Source organism: Fonsecaea erecta (assembly GCF_001651985.1).
Source record: "Fonsecaea erecta strain CBS 125763 chromosome Unknown Scaff4, whole genome shotgun sequence".
NCBI classification, from domain to species: Eukaryota; Fungi; Ascomycota; class Eurotiomycetes; order Chaetothyriales; family Herpotrichiellaceae; genus Fonsecaea; species Fonsecaea erecta.
In genome coordinates this window covers 2,144,241-2,160,602 of record NW_017387247.1, presented here as the reverse complement: position 1 = coordinate 2,160,602, position 16,362 = coordinate 2,144,241, and the positions used below count along the sequence as shown (strand labels likewise).

The following is a 16,362-nucleotide window of genomic DNA, read 5'->3' as shown; positions in this document are numbered from 1 at the left end:
TTGATCACGGATCGGATCTTGAATTGTCACAACCATACCACGACAGGTGGCTGCATCAGAAGAAAGCACACCATCCGATGTACATGCGGCACAGGTTGCGGTGGTCGGTAGCGCGGCTGATCATCTCGTCGACGTAGCCGCCGACGCTCAGGGGCACGGACTCGCCGGGCAGCATGCCGCGGACCTTGGCGCTGACGCCCTCGAGCACCTCGACGGGGGTGCTGGGCACGCCGGCGACCACCTTCTTCCGGCTGCTGCGGCCGCCGGCGGCGGCTGAGTTGATGAAGTCCGTCGTGGGGTCGTGCAGGAAGGTCTCGAGAATGGTCATCAGCGCGTCCTCGTTCGACCGCAGCAGCGTCAGCGTGATCTCGCCGCACTTCCGGAAGGGACCCTCGTAGCCGTAAGCGCCCATGGCGTCGACCATGTTGTGCGTCAGCCGGAAGGGCACCATCTCGGGTTTCTCGAACGTGAGCCCCTTGTCGAATAGGCAGTTGAAGTCCACGTGCAGCGTCCCGCCGTTGTCTTCTTCGAACAGAATATTCTCACCGTGCCGGTCGCCCAGGCCTAACACGTGGCCCACGATCGACATGACCGCCGCGGACCGGGTGTATCGCAATCGCGCATTGAACCACGCGCTCGGGTCGGGGAAACTCTCGACGAACCACTCGTGGAATACGGGTGGGAATTTCTCGAGGATTGTCGTCGTGAAGATCTTCGCCTTTTCGGGATCGCCTGAGCAGGATTCGTCCAGCAGGTTCCGAATCTCGATGTAGTTCGGGTGGATGGACTTGTCCTTGTACAGCTTGAGAATGATATCTCGGAAAGTTTTGAGATTGTCCACCCATTCAATCAAGCCGCATTCTTCATTCATCGGGATAACGGCGTAGGTGCGAATATAGAGCCTCCGCTTGGCGGCGTCGACGTCACGTTTGAGGAAGCGGTTGATCATGTTGTTGAATTCCATGAGGCGTTGGTCTTTGCGGAGATCGTCTTTCGGTTTGGCAAGAACGGAGTACATGTTGCCGTCCGATCCACGAATCGTAAGTTTTCTGGGCTTCTGAAGAGAGGCTAAAACAAGAGCCTCATCGACAAAGGCGCTGATGGTGATGGGTTCTTTAGCGAATGGGCGGAATGCCTTCAGCTGCGCCGGTTCGAAGCTTGTGGGCATGCTGGGGATCAGACAAGCTTGATTAGGCACCACCAGTTTCGAAGGCGCGATTTTGTGATTGAAACCCAGTTCCCGAGCGAGACTGATTTTCGTGACTTTGTTTCTGATTTCGAATTCAGAGACGCGAAGGAGTTCCTTGACGAACTTTTGACCACTGGTGAACATGCTCTTGAGCTCGGCGGCGGATGAGTCCTTGCTGGATTTCTTCGTGACCTCGACGATTTTGTTGACGATGCTCAACCCTTTGATTGCCCGTTCCTTCTGTTGTGACTCAACCACCGCCAATAACGTCCAGAATGCTTGTTGTGGGAACGCTCTCACCACTTTGACCACGATACTGCTAAGAATCTCGCAGACGACTTTGCTGGGATGACATATCCGAGCAACAATCTGCGGCAGAATGGTGTACAGTAAGACTGGCTGCAGACGGTCGGTATACTTCTTGATCTGGTTATTCGTCTCTTCAATAATGCGCTTTCGCTGTGCCGCAACTTTGGAATGAAACTCAGCGCTACCTCGTCGGTCATCCCTTGGAAGGTCCATCCCATCTACAAGCTCGAACCAGAGCGTCAACACTTTCGGCAGAGTTTGGAAAACATATTTACTACCCGTGAGAAGCGATCTCAGATAGTTTTCGATAACATGTTTGGCCGTTTCTCCTGTAAGATATGTTTGACTCTCTTTGCCGGGAGGCATTGCTCTTTCCGAGTCGAGGACCTTGTTGTAATAGCGGCCAAGGTGGTACCAGCCTTGTTCCCCTTTGCTGAAGGTTTCTGTGGCTTTCCTAAATGTTTTCCTGATGACTTCGGATTGGGTTTGTCCAGCTTGTGCCAACCATTTCCCGAGGAGAACGTGCGCTTTGGCGGTAACTTCGTTTTGAGAGTGGCGCTGTTCCACCGTCATTGTCGTCGGTCCACTGTCAGTCATATAGTCATGGGCTACGAATGCACCTGACTCGATGGCTCCCTCAAGGGTTTGGATGGCCTTTCGGTGGTGTCCTTCTAACCACATCAGTTTCGCTTGTTCGATTGCTGCAGACTTATCGCCAAGCACAGAAGCTTTGAGAACGGAATTGAAGGCTTGAGTGGTTGAACGTGCCTTGCGGGCGAGTCGGGCGCTCGACAGCCATGCAGCTGCAACATCGTTCAAGGCGAACATGTCTGGTCTGAGTGACATTACAGCGCGGCGAATCCCCAGGAGATACTGTTTGTCGGCAACGTTAGATCCCAGCACATCGAGACGACCGCGTAAGGTGTCTAGAACCACGGCGCGATTCTCTTTGGGGCTTTCAGCGATTAGTCGCATATCATTAAGTACATGCAAGCGTAGAAGCGTGTCGTGGCTAGCTTGGAATGAAGAAATGCTGTTGGGGTTGAGTTCGGAGGCGGTGCTGCGATATACTTCTGAGAGAAGCTGAGTTACCCTTGCGCCGTCGTTGTTATTGACAGCCAGCATGATTTCTGCAACGTGAGACGCAAAATCATGTCCAACCTCCTGAGGAATGTAACTGGATAGGAGATCCCAGCGGCTTGTTGCCCACGAGGCCTCAAGAGCATAAGGAGCGAGTAAAGTTGCGGAACTGCTGCTGCGGCTCTTGATGCCGTCGAAATGATGGAGGAGGGCGTCATATTGCCCGGATTCCTTGAGGCAGGCCATCAAGTTCTTCTGCGCATCACCATCGTCTGGAGAAGCGACAAGCTGCATTTCATACCAGCTTTGAGCAGCGGTCCACCGACCTGCCTTTTTGTGCTCCAAGACCTGCTGTTCGATATCGAGCACGTGCATCCGAGAAGAAATGCCCTCGATACCGTCGGGTTCGTCAATCTGGGCATATATGTCTTGCAGCCTCTGGAGCTCAGCTTCAACGTCGTCCTTTTTACATTTGCGGATATGCTGCTCCCAGTGAAACAGGGCCCTAGAGTACGATCGGCATTCCAAGGCTCGTCGAGCTAGCACGTCGGGCGGAATCTGTTCTAGCACCCGCTCGATACTGCGTATCTGGTCGGCTGCTTTGCCCAAAAGCAGATCATGGAGCCCACGATCTGCCTTTGAGACAGCCATGGCATACTGTTTGCGCTTCTGTTGTTGCCATGTGGACATGTAGTCAAGGACTTCAAACACTGTCTGACTGCATAACTTGATGTCGTCCTGCACTCTCCGATCATGACCGTCCAGCGGCTGGCTGAGAATTGAGCTGACCTCGGCAACAATATCTTGACTGTCCTGCTCTATGCCACTGACAATGAGATTGACGACGGCATACGGCAAAAGGAAAGCCGGGATGGAAGTATCTTGACCATGGATTATGCGACAACATATGGAGAAGATGATCTCGACGTTGTCTCCGGTGCTTCTGTGAAGGAAGTCCAATGTAATGGTTCGCAGCCAATCGCGGTGCTTCATGCCAGGCGTGAAAAGAGGATAATGGCTCTGTTCGGGAGCCCGAACCTCCTGCACCGTGTACTTGGAGCTGATGAAGGGTGTCAATACATTTTGAGTCGATTCAGGCAGCTGATTCCACAGGCTTGAGGCCAGATTGCCGGAGTCGTCCGACGACGTATCCTGCCGGCAAGAGTTCAAGAACTGCTGCATCGCCCAGCCCAGGAAGCCTTGAGCTCGCGTGGTATTCGCAGACAGAAAGGCTTTAACCAGGACATGCTGCAAGAAGAAGAAAATCCACTCAATCACCTCGTCAGCACTTACAAAATTCGCCAGTACGACCATCGTCTTGCGATCTCTCACGCTCTCGATCTTGCTGGCATCCATGCATCCTATGCTGCCCAGGCACTGTCCACACAGCCTTGAGACCTCATTGCTTGTGTTGTACTTCACGCAGCAATCCAGTAATGCACGAGTCAAGTCGGCGACGAACTCATCGGGTTGTTCTCTGAGGATAGATCTCTGGAGAAGATCCTGTTTCTGATATAGAAGCGGCGCTAACTCAACCAAAGCCTGTTCAACCACTGCAATGTTCTCGTCCTGTAGTCTTTGGACATAAGCAATGAGTTGGTGACGCTCGTCCATTTGACCCTTGAGAGCCATTATCTCGGATTCAAACTTGGCCATGACCGGGATCGAGGCTAATGACGGCATTGTGGCGAAGTGATCACGCACGATGTCGGTGTGATTTTTGAGCAGATCGCCGACAAGGTCATATGCCAGACTGTGGGATTGATTGTCGAGTGTATCCCACGTCCGGACAATGATTGCCAGGGTCTGGTCCACCAGGGGCTTCAAATCGTTTCTCTTGAGTGACTTGACCATGGCAGCCCAAGAGGAAAAAGCAGCATCACAGAGTTCGGGGTCATCTAATCCAGATCTGAGACAAGCACAAATCTGAGGAAGAGCTCGCACAATCCGCCCTTTGCCTAGCTTGACTACCTCACCGAGGGCGGCGAGGCATCGCCTCTTGTCGACCTTTGACTCCTTTGCCTCCAGATCGTTCAGGAGAACAGTGAAATAGGTGACGATCGCGAGAACATTATTCTCGAGAAAGGTTCCCATGCTATCGCTGCGTCTCGTGCCAGATGATTGTCCACGTTGGCGAGCTACTAGTTGTGCCAGCAGCTGCAAAGCCTGATAAATCCGGGAAGATTTGCCTTGACCACTATCCCCGATGGCCTTTAAGAGTTCGCAGGTAATGTGGATGGGGTCCAGGGCGACCCATTCCGCCAGATCAGTCTTGCCAAAGTCTTCAGATACCTCTGATAAGATTGAAATGATGGATTGTTCCGCCTCAGGGAATGGCTGTACGAGCAGAAAGGACAGGATAGCGATAAGATTCTGTCGCTGTGTACAGAGCTCGAAGAGAGTCGTTGACTGCCCATTCGCCTCGGCGAATTTCCTTATCACTTCACGGGCTTTGTGCAGGACCAGATATGGTAGAGCGAATTCGGCAGCGTGCCCCATCAAACCTGTAATGTCCATACCCAACAGATCGGATAATTGATGTGCAATATTGGGGCGAGTCATCAAAGACTTCGCGAATACCACACCGAGAGTCCGCCAGAATGGCCAAAAGAGGAGCCACACTGAAGTTTGCAGGGATTGAGCAAGATGCTGGATCTCAGCATATACCAAACCACCGAGGTACGGGTTGGTGTGGCCAAGGTACTCCACGAGTCGGACCAGGATGATATTTAATTCTTCGTCTCCGACAACCTTGGCGACCTGTGTCAGAGCCATGACTGTAGTCTCTTGTAGGGAAGCATCTCCCTTCTGCCATAAACTGTCGAGAAAGTCTAATGCTGTGATTCTGTTTTCCCGCGCCAGAGACAAGTCATGATGTTTTCTTCTCATCACGTAGGCCTGCAAAGTCCTGCCCGCTACTATTCTCAGGTCTCTGGAGGAGCTCTTGAGGGACTGGAGGCACCAGTCACCAGCAGGCGTTTGGCTGAGCTTCAAGTCTTCAGTTGAGTTTGTGTGCATGATAATTCGACGGAGAGAAGACATGGCAATTATTCTGGTTCGGGAACGGCGCGAGATTGTCTGGATGAGGACAACCAAGGTTTTGAGTAACTCTTGGCCTGCAGGTAAGGCTGGATTTGGCATAGGACTCGTTATTTCACAATCCTCATCGCACGTCGGACAATAACTATCCAAAGAGGGCGAAGCAAGATGGCACGCGGTTAGGCCAAGCAAGCCGAGTGCGTTGCACTGTTTCTCCTCTGACAGGCGCCTGAAATTCTCAGACGATGTTTGACTCAAACCGTCAAGATCAGGAGCAGCACTCCCGGTCAACTCCGACGTCAGTCTGCGGCATATCTTCTGTTGTAAGGTTCCATTTAACGGTCCATTCTCATCATCCGTTGACAAACGTAATCTCTTCCGCGCTCGATCAGTATCAGGCCAGGACTCGTAAGTATCTTTGAACAACTTCTTTGGTGGAGCTGGAGGCGTGATACTCAAAATGCGAATGTCATGGGTGAGGGTCTGGCGAAGGGTAAGCAGCAATAGACGGATGTGAGCCACAGAACGTTACCTCAGCATGGTCGTTGCCCGTTAGTAGGTTCTCATTTTCTTCAGCGAACTGTCGAAATCGCAAGAAGACCTTCCGGAATTGAACTTTGGCCTGCGCCGATTGAGAGTGTTTTGACACTATCTTCAAAACCTGGGCTAATCCGAGCAGCAGCTGTCGCAAGGAGGGAAATTTGAGGCTGGGGACGTTGATTTCGAGGCCATTCGTGATTCTGGACATTGCAGAGGCAAAGTCTTCCCCATCGATGACAATGGCCTTGTTCGGCTGGGCAGTTGGTAGCGACTCGACAACTCTGAGAATGCCTAGTCGAAGTCAGGATCTGACGGACTTGAAATCAACAACGTCGCGTGACTGACCTGACACGCAGTTCCTGAGAAATTCAAGAACAATATCGCAAAAGTAAGTGGTTGTACATTTTCTGTCAGCTTCCACTATCGACTCGAATAGTTCAAGAACAACATCCCTTGCCACATTTGCCTGATCTGAGGCGACCAACGGAAGCAGTGTCGGGATCAGCCAAGAGTAAAGAGGGCGTCCATTCCCGGAGGAGGCGGGCGTGCCCAGAGCATCTGACTTCACGTAGACCACTTGGGGTGATCTTTCGATTGCGACTTGAAGAACTTCAAGACACGTCCTGAACTGAGAGTCGCCCCTACCTGCGGCGGTTGTGGAGCGGAAAGGATCTTCTTCGAGGACTCGCTCGATGCCGATTTGAAAGACGATGCAGATCAACTTGTGGTTGACGGCAACGTCGGCACCCAGGTTGGGTTGGCCTTGATCATCGACTCCCTGTGCCTCAGCCAACAGCTGATTGAAATTATCTTGGTCAAAATCAGTGACTCCGTTTCCATGGACGACGTGCGTGGCCAGAATGGAGGACGGCGGAGGCTCGAAGCCATTGGTCGGTCGTGCAGCAGGCACTGGCGCCATCAGCTCTCATACCAAACATGTCGAGTTGACTGAAAATGAATTACGGACGCGTCGATGAAGAGGAAAAAAGGTGGGAGCGGCATGTTACGCGCCGGAGTCTATGCCTCACCGTGGCAGTTGCTACCAACATCCCCACAGACCACCGTAGTGCTTGGCACGGAAATTCAGTAAATCCGGGGCCGCTGTACTCGACTCGTCGACTTCAAAATATCTCTTCTATCTTCTCGTCTTCATCCACCTCTTCGACCCTCGGCCTTTCCTCCTCATCTCGCATGAGAACTTGCACTAGCCGGTCACATGCCTCCCTCACACCCTCGTCCTGGACGTGCATGTGCGTCTCTCTAATCAACGGATAAACCTGCACCCTCCTCAATTTGTCTCGTCCTTCCTTCGTCGTGGTCAGCAGCAACAATGTCTCGAGATGAGTCACAAGAATGCCATTGTCGCTGTCTCTAGCCTTATCAGGCGGCAAGAGTTGTAAATCTGGGAGCATATCGGCTGACTCCTCTTCTGGAAACTCTTCTGACCCAGCAAGTGGGAGGAGGATGTATGGCAATATGTTGACGCCAGGAACTCCGTCAACGGTTTCGGTGTCGTCGGCTAGAAGTAAAGGGTGCTTATCAACTTCAAAGGCCACATTCTTGATCGTGCTGGCGACTCCTCTCCGTCGAATGTGACTTTTGTGCTCCGTGAAGACTGTTAGCTTGCTTATGGGCACCACGCCATCATAGTCTCTTTTGCTCAGAAAATAATCCCGGCCAACTTTGTGTTTGGACAGGTCAGCCAGGAGATATGCCAGATAGTCGAAGTTTGCGTGTTTGTTGAGAGACCCGTCAGCCCCTTTCACAAAACAGTCGAGCAGCTGATCAAGGGCATATGAAGATGTAGAGACTGTTTTGGCGGGTAATGCTCGCTTCAGACTAATTAACTTTTCCATGTCGTCTGTTTTGGCGAGATTTGCGAGGAGCATGGCGATTTCATCGGCCGTTTGCTCTTTCGGATCCTTCCATTCTCAGTCAGCTTTCCTCTCCACATCGTAGGCACGAATCCAAGGGCCTGGAGGCAGATTCCAACCTACATACTGTTACCTTCCTAAGCAAAGTCTCAATGAATGCATCATCCGCTGCTAGGTTCTCGAGGATTTCAGTGTCGTGACTGATATTGATCAAGATTGTAAGAGCATTCTTGGCTATAGGCTGGAGCCGGAAGCATGGACCTGGGTCAGCACAAAGGACTGGACCACACCCCCAGAATCACACTCACGGGGTAGTCCTTGACGAGAAGTTTCAAGTCTTTGACAGGGACGAGCTGAGGTTTCTTGAACACTGCCGGGTCTGAGGAGTGGCCGACGAGGTGGTCGCAAGCTGATCGAGGAATGTGTCAACCGTCTTGTCTATACATCATAGGAGATGACGACGCGGATAAAGGCCTGGGACGAAGAGGATATGCTTACCAAGTTGTCGGATTTGAGTATTTCCATGATGCAAAAACTCAACTAACTGGGAAAATTCAGCCACAGTGGCAGAGGCTTTCACTCAAACCTACTCACCTCTTCCAGCTCGGTCGGCATGATATGTGTGGTCCCTTAGTACAGGCTTAGACGACCCGAAATACAGAGATGCGACACTTGGTTGCCGGGAATGTTTGGAAATGGACTTTGATAAAGGACCGGAAATGGCATAGTTTTCAAATGACGACCGTGACACAAATGACGCTGGATGTTCCTTGCCTGCGCCCACACTCACCACCAAACACCAATTCCATCCGCCATTATTTGCTTCTCTCGTCTCTCGTCTCTCCCACATTCTCCCACTGGCTCCCACTCTCAAGTCCAATCCACCCTCACCCCTCCCTAGGGTGCCCCTCATGCTCCTCTGCCGGCAGGGCTGCCATCGACATCGCTACACATCGCGCCCCAGAGCCCAACTCCAGGCTAAACCATGCCAACGTCGCCTCATTGACCACTTAGCAACAAAGGGCTTTTATGCATGATGCATGATGCAAGCGCCCGGTTTTCTTGGGCACTTCCGCAGCCCTTCGTCACCCTCTTCCCTTTGGCCTCGTCGCAAAGCCCATCCCCATCGAGATTTTGTTCGATTGTGTTTGGGGCGGGATACGCAAGCTTAACTCACAAACAAGGCGACCACAACATTGACGCCGCGTGACCCGCCATGAAGGTAACGTTCTTCCCGCGACGAGGTTCAAAAAGGTAGCTTATTTCTTTCTTCCTGAGGCTGACACCCCTCTCCCTTGTGTTCTCTTTTGCGTCACAATAACTCTCTGCGCGAGCCTCGCTGCCCAAGAGGCAAGGCATTCAGCCCGAGGCGCTTCTGGCTTCCAAAGAAGGACGTCGATCTCACGCTTACGCTTGTCACCAACGGCCTTTCGGTTGCGATCCCCACCTCCTTGGTACGACCTGCATCGCACTATCATATACCAAGGACTCGAAGTCCAAGGCTGCGAACGTCAATTCGCAGATGCAGAGCAGAAACCATGGCCGCCGACATTCTCGATCCGGGCCTCATGCCACCCCCTCCCCCCGGGCCCATCACCATTCGACAAGCCCTCGACGACCTCCAAGTGACGCTCAACCAGATCCGCCGTAAACTTCGCACCCTGATCGACTGGTATATATTTCCGGACGTGGTGCCGAACTCGATCCAAGCCTACGACCCTCGCCTCCAGATCCTCCAGACGCGCCTAAAATCCCTCGCGACCATCGACTTCCAGCGCCTGCCGTACCTGATTGACGGCGCCGACGACCTCGCCTCGCAGTACCTCAACCAGATCGTGGACCAGCTCCTCTCGTCTGTGCGCGGCATCCAGACCATCTTCGTCGAGCACTACGACCGTGACCTGCAGGAGCGCCGCCCGTTCGGGACTATCTGGGAGACCCTGCTGTACCGCCAGGACCAGATCAAGCAGTTGCCCATCTTGTGCCCGAGTATCCCCCGGCGCGCCGCCCCCGAGGACCTCCGGCCTGCGGAGCTGGGCAACTTCTGCCCGGGCGCGCTGGGGATCAGCAACCATCGCGACCGGGGCCGCATCGCGTTCGTGGAGAAGAAGGAGCTCAACGACGAGAACCGGCGCAAGCTCAAGGCCTTTGGCGGCGCGTTTTTGAATTGGCAGTGCGCCGAATGCGCGTGCAAGGTGCGCTACCACGTTGCCAGCAGCACGAACTCCAACATCCACAACACCGACGAGATCCGCGACCACCCGGGCCTGGACGTCCAGTACCGCAGCTCCTTCTTGGCGAAGTGCCACCTGTACCTGCCGCCGTCGGAGAAAACGACCTCCAACTCGTTGTCCATCATCCCCACTTCGTCGTCGAACAACAGCCGTCGCGACAGCTACTCCAGCATGGCCAAGTACGGCTGCGTCTTCTGCTTCGCGATGGGGCTCGAGCTCGAGCGCAGCTTCACCGCCTTCGTCACCGTGCGCGAGTTCGCCGAGCACCTAGCCCACGAGCACAGGAGGCCGCTGCCGCCGAGCCTGCTGATTCATCGCTATGCCGTGGCCGTGGACGGCAAGACGGTTGTTGGCGGTCGTTGGGACTTGAATTTCTTGTGAATGGCCTACCTGCCAAACAAATATGGTTCGTTGTGTGTTTTTTTTTCCTGGCGCTTCCGGAAGGGGGAAAGGGGGAGGGGGAGTTACGAGATTGCATGCCAGTGCTATCATAACGAGGAAATGATATTATGATTAACGAACGGTACTTCGTACAGGAATCACATTGGATGTTAACGATGCTGCATGTGGCGCATCAATCAGTGCTTGGGAGAATGGTGCTAGTTCCGGATGATGATGATGTGCGAGGAGACCATGTAATTCTATGTCTAGTTGAAATGTCTTTCCATGGTGCTCGATCTCTGCTCTCTCTCTCTCCCTCCCTCCTCCTCCTCCTATATACACCATCGCGTAGGAGGAGGAGGCGGCGAGCAAGACACCTTCGTGCCTGACCCATACCACATCCTCGCGTACATATATATGTACAGAAAATAGCAGACATAGCGGGTTGTCTGTCTCTGTCTCAATCCCAGGCTCAATCGCCCATTCCCGCCTCGAGCCCAACTGACCAAGTCTCGGTGCCACGACCCGACAACCCTCCAGGAAAGAAGGAAGAGCAAATAAATGCTCCTCTAGTGTGAAAGTTCATAAACCCCAAACCCCTCTCCCAGCCCCTTCCTCCCAAACACTGGGGCTGGGACATCCCTTTCGGCATTCCACCTCCCTAATGCGGCCCCCCAACCCTCTTCCTGTCGTCGTGTTCGGCGCCTAATGTCATCTCTGTGGCCGTGACAGGTGTATATATATCGCTGCGCCCTTTTGGGGGTGTATGTAGTATATACAAACACGCAATCCCCTCTTCCCCAATCCCACCCACATGTCCATGTGGGTGGTGTGCATAAAGGATTCTATATATATGCGCAATCCGTCATGGTGGTATGTAGACCATTGAGACACCGCCTTTTCGGCGATAGTCATGCACGAGAACTCCCCCACCCCCAAGCAGACAAAGGAGAAGGAAAAGAAAAGATATAAAGACAAGAATCAGAAATGAAGAGAAAGGAAAGATATCAAACGCTCTCCACCACCAACCCGAGACTGACACCAGGCCGATGTCCTCTCTCCGCCTGCACCACCACGGGACTGTAGCTCTTCTTCTCGAGGATCTCCCACTTACGCGCCTCCTTGATGAGCTGCTTCTCGGACTCCTTACTCCACAGGAACTTGCCGAAAGTCGACCCGGTTTTACCGTCCGCCTGCGGCTTGGTGACTTTCAGAGCATTCTTGTTGGAAGACAAGTCTTTGGAGGCGCGAGAGGCTGATTTAGCAGAAGACGCCGTGCGTTTGTGCCGGTGGCCGCCGCCCAGGAAGGAGCGCTGTGATCTGTTCGATCTCTGGGACGTGCTCGATGGGTTGCGTCCATGCTTTTGCGGCGCAGAACCGGGTTTGAGATGAGATTGCGACGAAGGTTGAGCTTGGGATTGAGCCTGGGCTTGGGCTTCGGCACGCCGTGCTGCAAGTCGGGGGCCGGGGACGTGAATGCGGGCAGATTGCTTGCGGGACAGCGAAACAGTTCGCGCAACAGCGACCTCTGCAGCCACCGGATGCGAAGCCACGGGGTTGGATCGAGGTGGAATGGCTTTTTCTAAGCCGCGCAGTGAGGAATTCTGCACCAAGTCGTGAGAATGAGGCTTTAACGACGACGGCAACGTCGCAGATCGATCTTTCGAGACCCGAGGCGCCGCCGAGCGCACAGTCAGATCTTCCGTGTTGGCACGCACAGGCCTCGTGGGTGTCACACCCGACCGTTGCTCGATGGCCGTCACAGTGCTCTTTGCGGCGTACTTCGAGAGAGGAATAAACTTGGCGTCCTTTTTCGGGACCGGAGGCGGCTTGTCGTTCGATGGCGCCGTTGGTGTCGCTTTTGCTGGTCTCCGCGGGCTGGGAGGACCCTGAGGGATTGTGGGCGAGTCATCGATGGGACGGTCCACGCGCTTGACTGCGGCCACACGAGGAGATACACCCTTGGTCACTTGTGGTGGCAGAACCGATGGCGTGTTCACAACCTTCACAGGCGACGTATTGGGTCTGGGAGAGTCATCTTCCTTCACTTCAGCCACTGGTGAAGGGATCAGGTGGCTGACTTCTTCGTGAGTCATGCCGGCTAGCCGTGACTGATGCTCAGACGGATGAGGATGCTGCACAGTAACGATTGGAGTCGATTGATGCAATTTTTCGTCGTGGTTCGCAATCGTAACGGCGGGGATGCTAGGAACCTTTTCAACGGGCGAAGCAGCATTGCCCGTGGGTGCGGTGAGTCTCTCCACGGCAGCAATCGCCTCATCGAAGTAGGCAGTGTTGACTGAGGTGTGCTTCGTCGTCCATGCAGAACGAGCACCAGTAGACGCTGCCGGCGGCTCTGGTGGGACTGGAGTGGTTCGCTCCGAGACATCAGCTGCGCCCCCTGATGAAGCTTCCACATGCCGCAAATGGCTGGGGGCCGGTACTCGTTTCGACCGCGTTCGAGCCAGCTCTACCTGAACCGAATCAGGCCTGGTCATGACGAATTGGCCGTCTTCAATGCCCTTGGAATCTCGGAATGACTTGATATCAAAAAAGATTTCGTCCACTGTGGTGGCGGAGGACACCGAAGATTGGAAAGAGTGAGCAGAGCTCCAAGGCGCCTCACGATCTGTCGACGCCGTGTTGTCCTCTGGGCTGTGGACCGTTTGATCGTTCAAAGACACGATCTTGTTCGGATTGAGTGGTTCTGGCTTTGGGACGGAGGAGAAATTGTCTTGCATAGGAGACAAACGGGCGGGGGACGTAGCTGATCGTCTTAATTGGATCGGCGGTGGCAGGTTGTCCCGATCTGAGCTGGGCCCTCGGCCGTGGATTTTGACCGGCGCAGGAGAGGTGGTTGGAAACAGCGAGTATTTGCTTGTTGCCGGCGACCTGGTCATGGTTGGTGTCGTGAGTCGTCTCGGTGGGATCAGCGGTGTGGAAGGCTCCGATTCAGGATTTCGGTGGTGGCTGTTTTCGTGGTTGTTGTTGCCTTCAGTTGTAGGCCGACTGTCGTCAAAGGATTTAAGACTATCCAGCGCCTTACTTCGTCTCGCGAGCAGTGAGGAAGAGCGTTTAGCTGCGGGGAGATTGAATGGTATATCCAACTCAAGCTTCGGTAAAGGCGGACGTATATACGGCTCCCCCGTGGACCCAGCATCGGTCGCGGTCGCAGTCGACGGTCTCGATATTGAGTCATCTTCGTGCTTCTGGATGACCAATTCCGTCGTTCGGAAAGTCGAAGACTCTTGATCTTTTTTGATGGGTGGTGGCGGTGCTTCACGCCTCGGATGCTCCAGTTGTGTCGTCCGCAGTTGATCTCCTTCAAATCTGGGTGTCTCGGCCAGTGTGTCCCTATCCAGGACCACGAAGCCGGTCGGAAGGCCTATCGTCGGGCCAGACGGGACGTCGTCTCGTCTGGCAGCGGCCTGTCGGGATTTGAACAACGTCCCTAGCTTCCTCCATCTCTTCGAGGACATCTGGACGATGTTGCCTGGAGTTTCTGGGTGCTGGCGGAGAAAAGGGTTCTGGCCGGTCACACCACCCTCGGCAGGGATGCAGAAAGACGCTGGAGGATGGCTCGGGCTGCCGAAAGCCAGGCCTATCAAGCTGTCTTCTGATTTCGATACACCATTCACGTTCTGTAGAGGCGAGGGCTTGTGATTCTCCGATGTCCGCGGTCGGATCGAGGGGACCTCGACACGCAGTTTCCGCTTTCCTGTCGGGCCACTGGATGTCGTTGGACGAAGCTGGACCAGCCTGGGCCCGATCCTGCCTGAAGCACTCTGGCCAGCTGAAGGTGACTCCCCAAAGGCAAAATCAAATTCCTGTTGCTTTGCAGTCGGTTCGGCAGTCGACTCGTGGTAAAGAAGGGGATTCCGTTTGCGAATGGACAACCACCTCGTCGGCATATTCAAAGTTCCGGACCAGCCAGTGGGGGAAAAGAAATGGATTAAACAGGGACAGAGGAGCACCAGAAAAGAGAATGCTGATAAGCATGCAACCTGGCTCGGCAAAGTTTAGGACCAAAGGCACCATGAAACAGTTACAAGGTGAGCATTGTGACACGGCCGGGTGTCTTCTTGCCCGCCACTCTGGCTCGGAACGAGGATGTGGAATGTATGTCGAGGTTGGGGTTTGTGGGAAGGTGGAAGAGCAGAAACAAAATCCGACGCACAAACTGCAACAAAAAAATTCAACGACCAACCGTCGTGCCACTGTTTACCCAGCAAGGGCAGGGACTAGAGAGTTTGGCAAAGAAGCTCTCCCCCGACACGAGGGTGCAGGGAGGGACACATACCGGACTAGGATGCAGCATGACTTGCATGGATGAGCTGGTACTGTACAGTATGCAGGTGCCGCGATCTCTACTGACCGTCAATGCGGCCCTTTTTCGATAGCCGAATCAGGATTGCTTCCTTCAGCCATACCGGCGGTGGCGCAGTGACATTGTTGAACATGGGCGTTCTCGAGAGGGCGGCACCAGCAGGGGAGAGTCCCCAGGCGTGAGACCAATCTTCGAACAACCTCTGTTGCAGACGTGAGAAGGATGGAAACGCAGCGGAGAGGGTCGAGAGGCAGATGGAGAGTGGAGGTTCGAGGGAGCCACTCACAGATGCAGCCGCCTAACGGGGTGTTTGAGGTCCATCAGCCTGGCGTGCTTCAGATTGTCCCTAGTCTCTCGCGTGGCGTCCTGTCGCATGTCAGGGCAGGGTCCAGAAATCTTCCGAGAGGCGGGATGCCTGCGAGGGAGAAAGCAAGAAGCTGTCTTTTTGTCCGCACGGGATGGAAACATCCTCTCAAGATACTGCGTAGATTCCAGAGTTCCCACGAATGGAGAAATATGTCTCTGCTTCAGTCGCAAGAACTGAGCAGCATAGTATTGCACAGCCAAGGTCAACCGCGTCCTTGTCCTTTGTCTCACGAGTCCGCAGTGGCTCGAAGCCGGTCTGTTTGGCTTGATTGCTCGCGCAAGCTCGTGTTCGCTCCTGTAATCTCATCACCTGTGGGCTTTTTGCGCTCGGATTTCTCGGTTGCCCCTGAAACACATGGGCCTCAAACGTGTGTGCTCCAGGCTGCATAGAGATTGACTCCGACGCCGCAACCCACCTTCTCGGTCTTGACTGGCTTCGTACTTTGGGATTATTGGGGATGAAGGATGCCACACGATCCCCACCCCGCAAGGGAAAAGACGTCAACTAGAGCCGCTGTTCGCCAGATGGTTGCTGACGGCCGCCGTTCGGGGGCTGTTCAGGCCATGGCGCTGCTGCAGCCCTTTATTGGCGCGCTTCGGAAAATTCGATGACAGGATGGTCATGTGGTGTTCATTGAAGTCACTCAAAAAGAATCGAAACAATCTTGAATTTGTCCTCTTTCGTCGGCCGGCTGGCCATTTTCCTCCTCCTCTTGGGCCGACTCCTGCATTGTGTGGTGTTCAGGTGGTTGTGACGGGACCACTGAGCTGTGCGACTTGAAGCCATGATCTCGCTTGTAGACACGTTTTCGACGTCAGGATTTAGGGCAGCCATTCTGATAAGGAGGAGGTCTTGATCGGGGCGAAGAATCGGGTGTCACACTTTGAGGGACAGGCTTGATGGCTCTGCCTTGCGTGGCGGTAAGTCGGTGGCCTTGCATGCGCCGGAGTGGAATGTGCCATCTCCCAGATACTGACCTCGATGTCGTTATCTTGAATCGACCAAATGCCTCGTGTTATGTC

The 16,362-nt window shown here is 54.0% G+C and overlaps 4 protein-coding genes across 4 annotated transcripts; 1 reads left to right on the top strand and 3 right to left on the bottom strand.

The window, feature by feature from the left end:
• Positions 1-55: 55 nt before the first annotated feature.
• Positions 56-7,076, bottom strand: AYL99_05547 (hypothetical protein; the record flags this gene model as incomplete). The annotated part of the gene is made up of 3 exons (XM_018837059.1): positions 56-6,100; positions 6,150-6,448; positions 6,503-7,076. 3 exons carry the CDS (start codon positions 7,074-7,076, stop codon positions 56-58), a joined length of 6,918 nt encoding a protein of 2,305 aa, XP_018693912.1.
• A 202-nt stretch (positions 7,077-7,278) lies between these two features.
• AYL99_05546 (hypothetical protein) lies at positions 7,279-8,646 on the bottom strand (the record flags this gene model as incomplete). Its single annotated transcript, XM_018837058.1, has 5 exons — positions 7,279-8,079; positions 8,165-8,272; positions 8,340-8,440; positions 8,530-8,575; positions 8,626-8,646. The coding sequence occupies 5 exons, from the start codon at positions 8,644-8,646 to the stop codon at positions 7,279-7,281; spliced, it is 1,077 nt and encodes a 358-aa protein (XP_018693911.1).
• Positions 8,647-9,569: 923 nt separating this feature from the next.
• AYL99_05545 (hypothetical protein) lies at positions 9,570-10,646 on the top strand (the record flags this gene model as incomplete). Its single annotated transcript, XM_018837057.1, has 1 exon — positions 9,570-10,646. The coding sequence occupies one exon, from the start codon at positions 9,570-9,572 to the stop codon at positions 10,644-10,646; it is 1,077 nt and encodes a 358-aa protein (XP_018693910.1).
• Positions 10,647-11,653: 1,007 nt separating this feature from the next.
• On the bottom strand, positions 11,654-14,557 carry AYL99_05544 (hypothetical protein; the record flags this gene model as incomplete). Its single annotated transcript, XM_018837056.1, has 1 exon — positions 11,654-14,557. The coding sequence occupies one exon, from the start codon at positions 14,555-14,557 to the stop codon at positions 11,654-11,656; it is 2,904 nt and encodes a 967-aa protein (XP_018693909.1).
• Between the last annotated feature and the right edge of the window lie 1,805 nt (positions 14,558-16,362).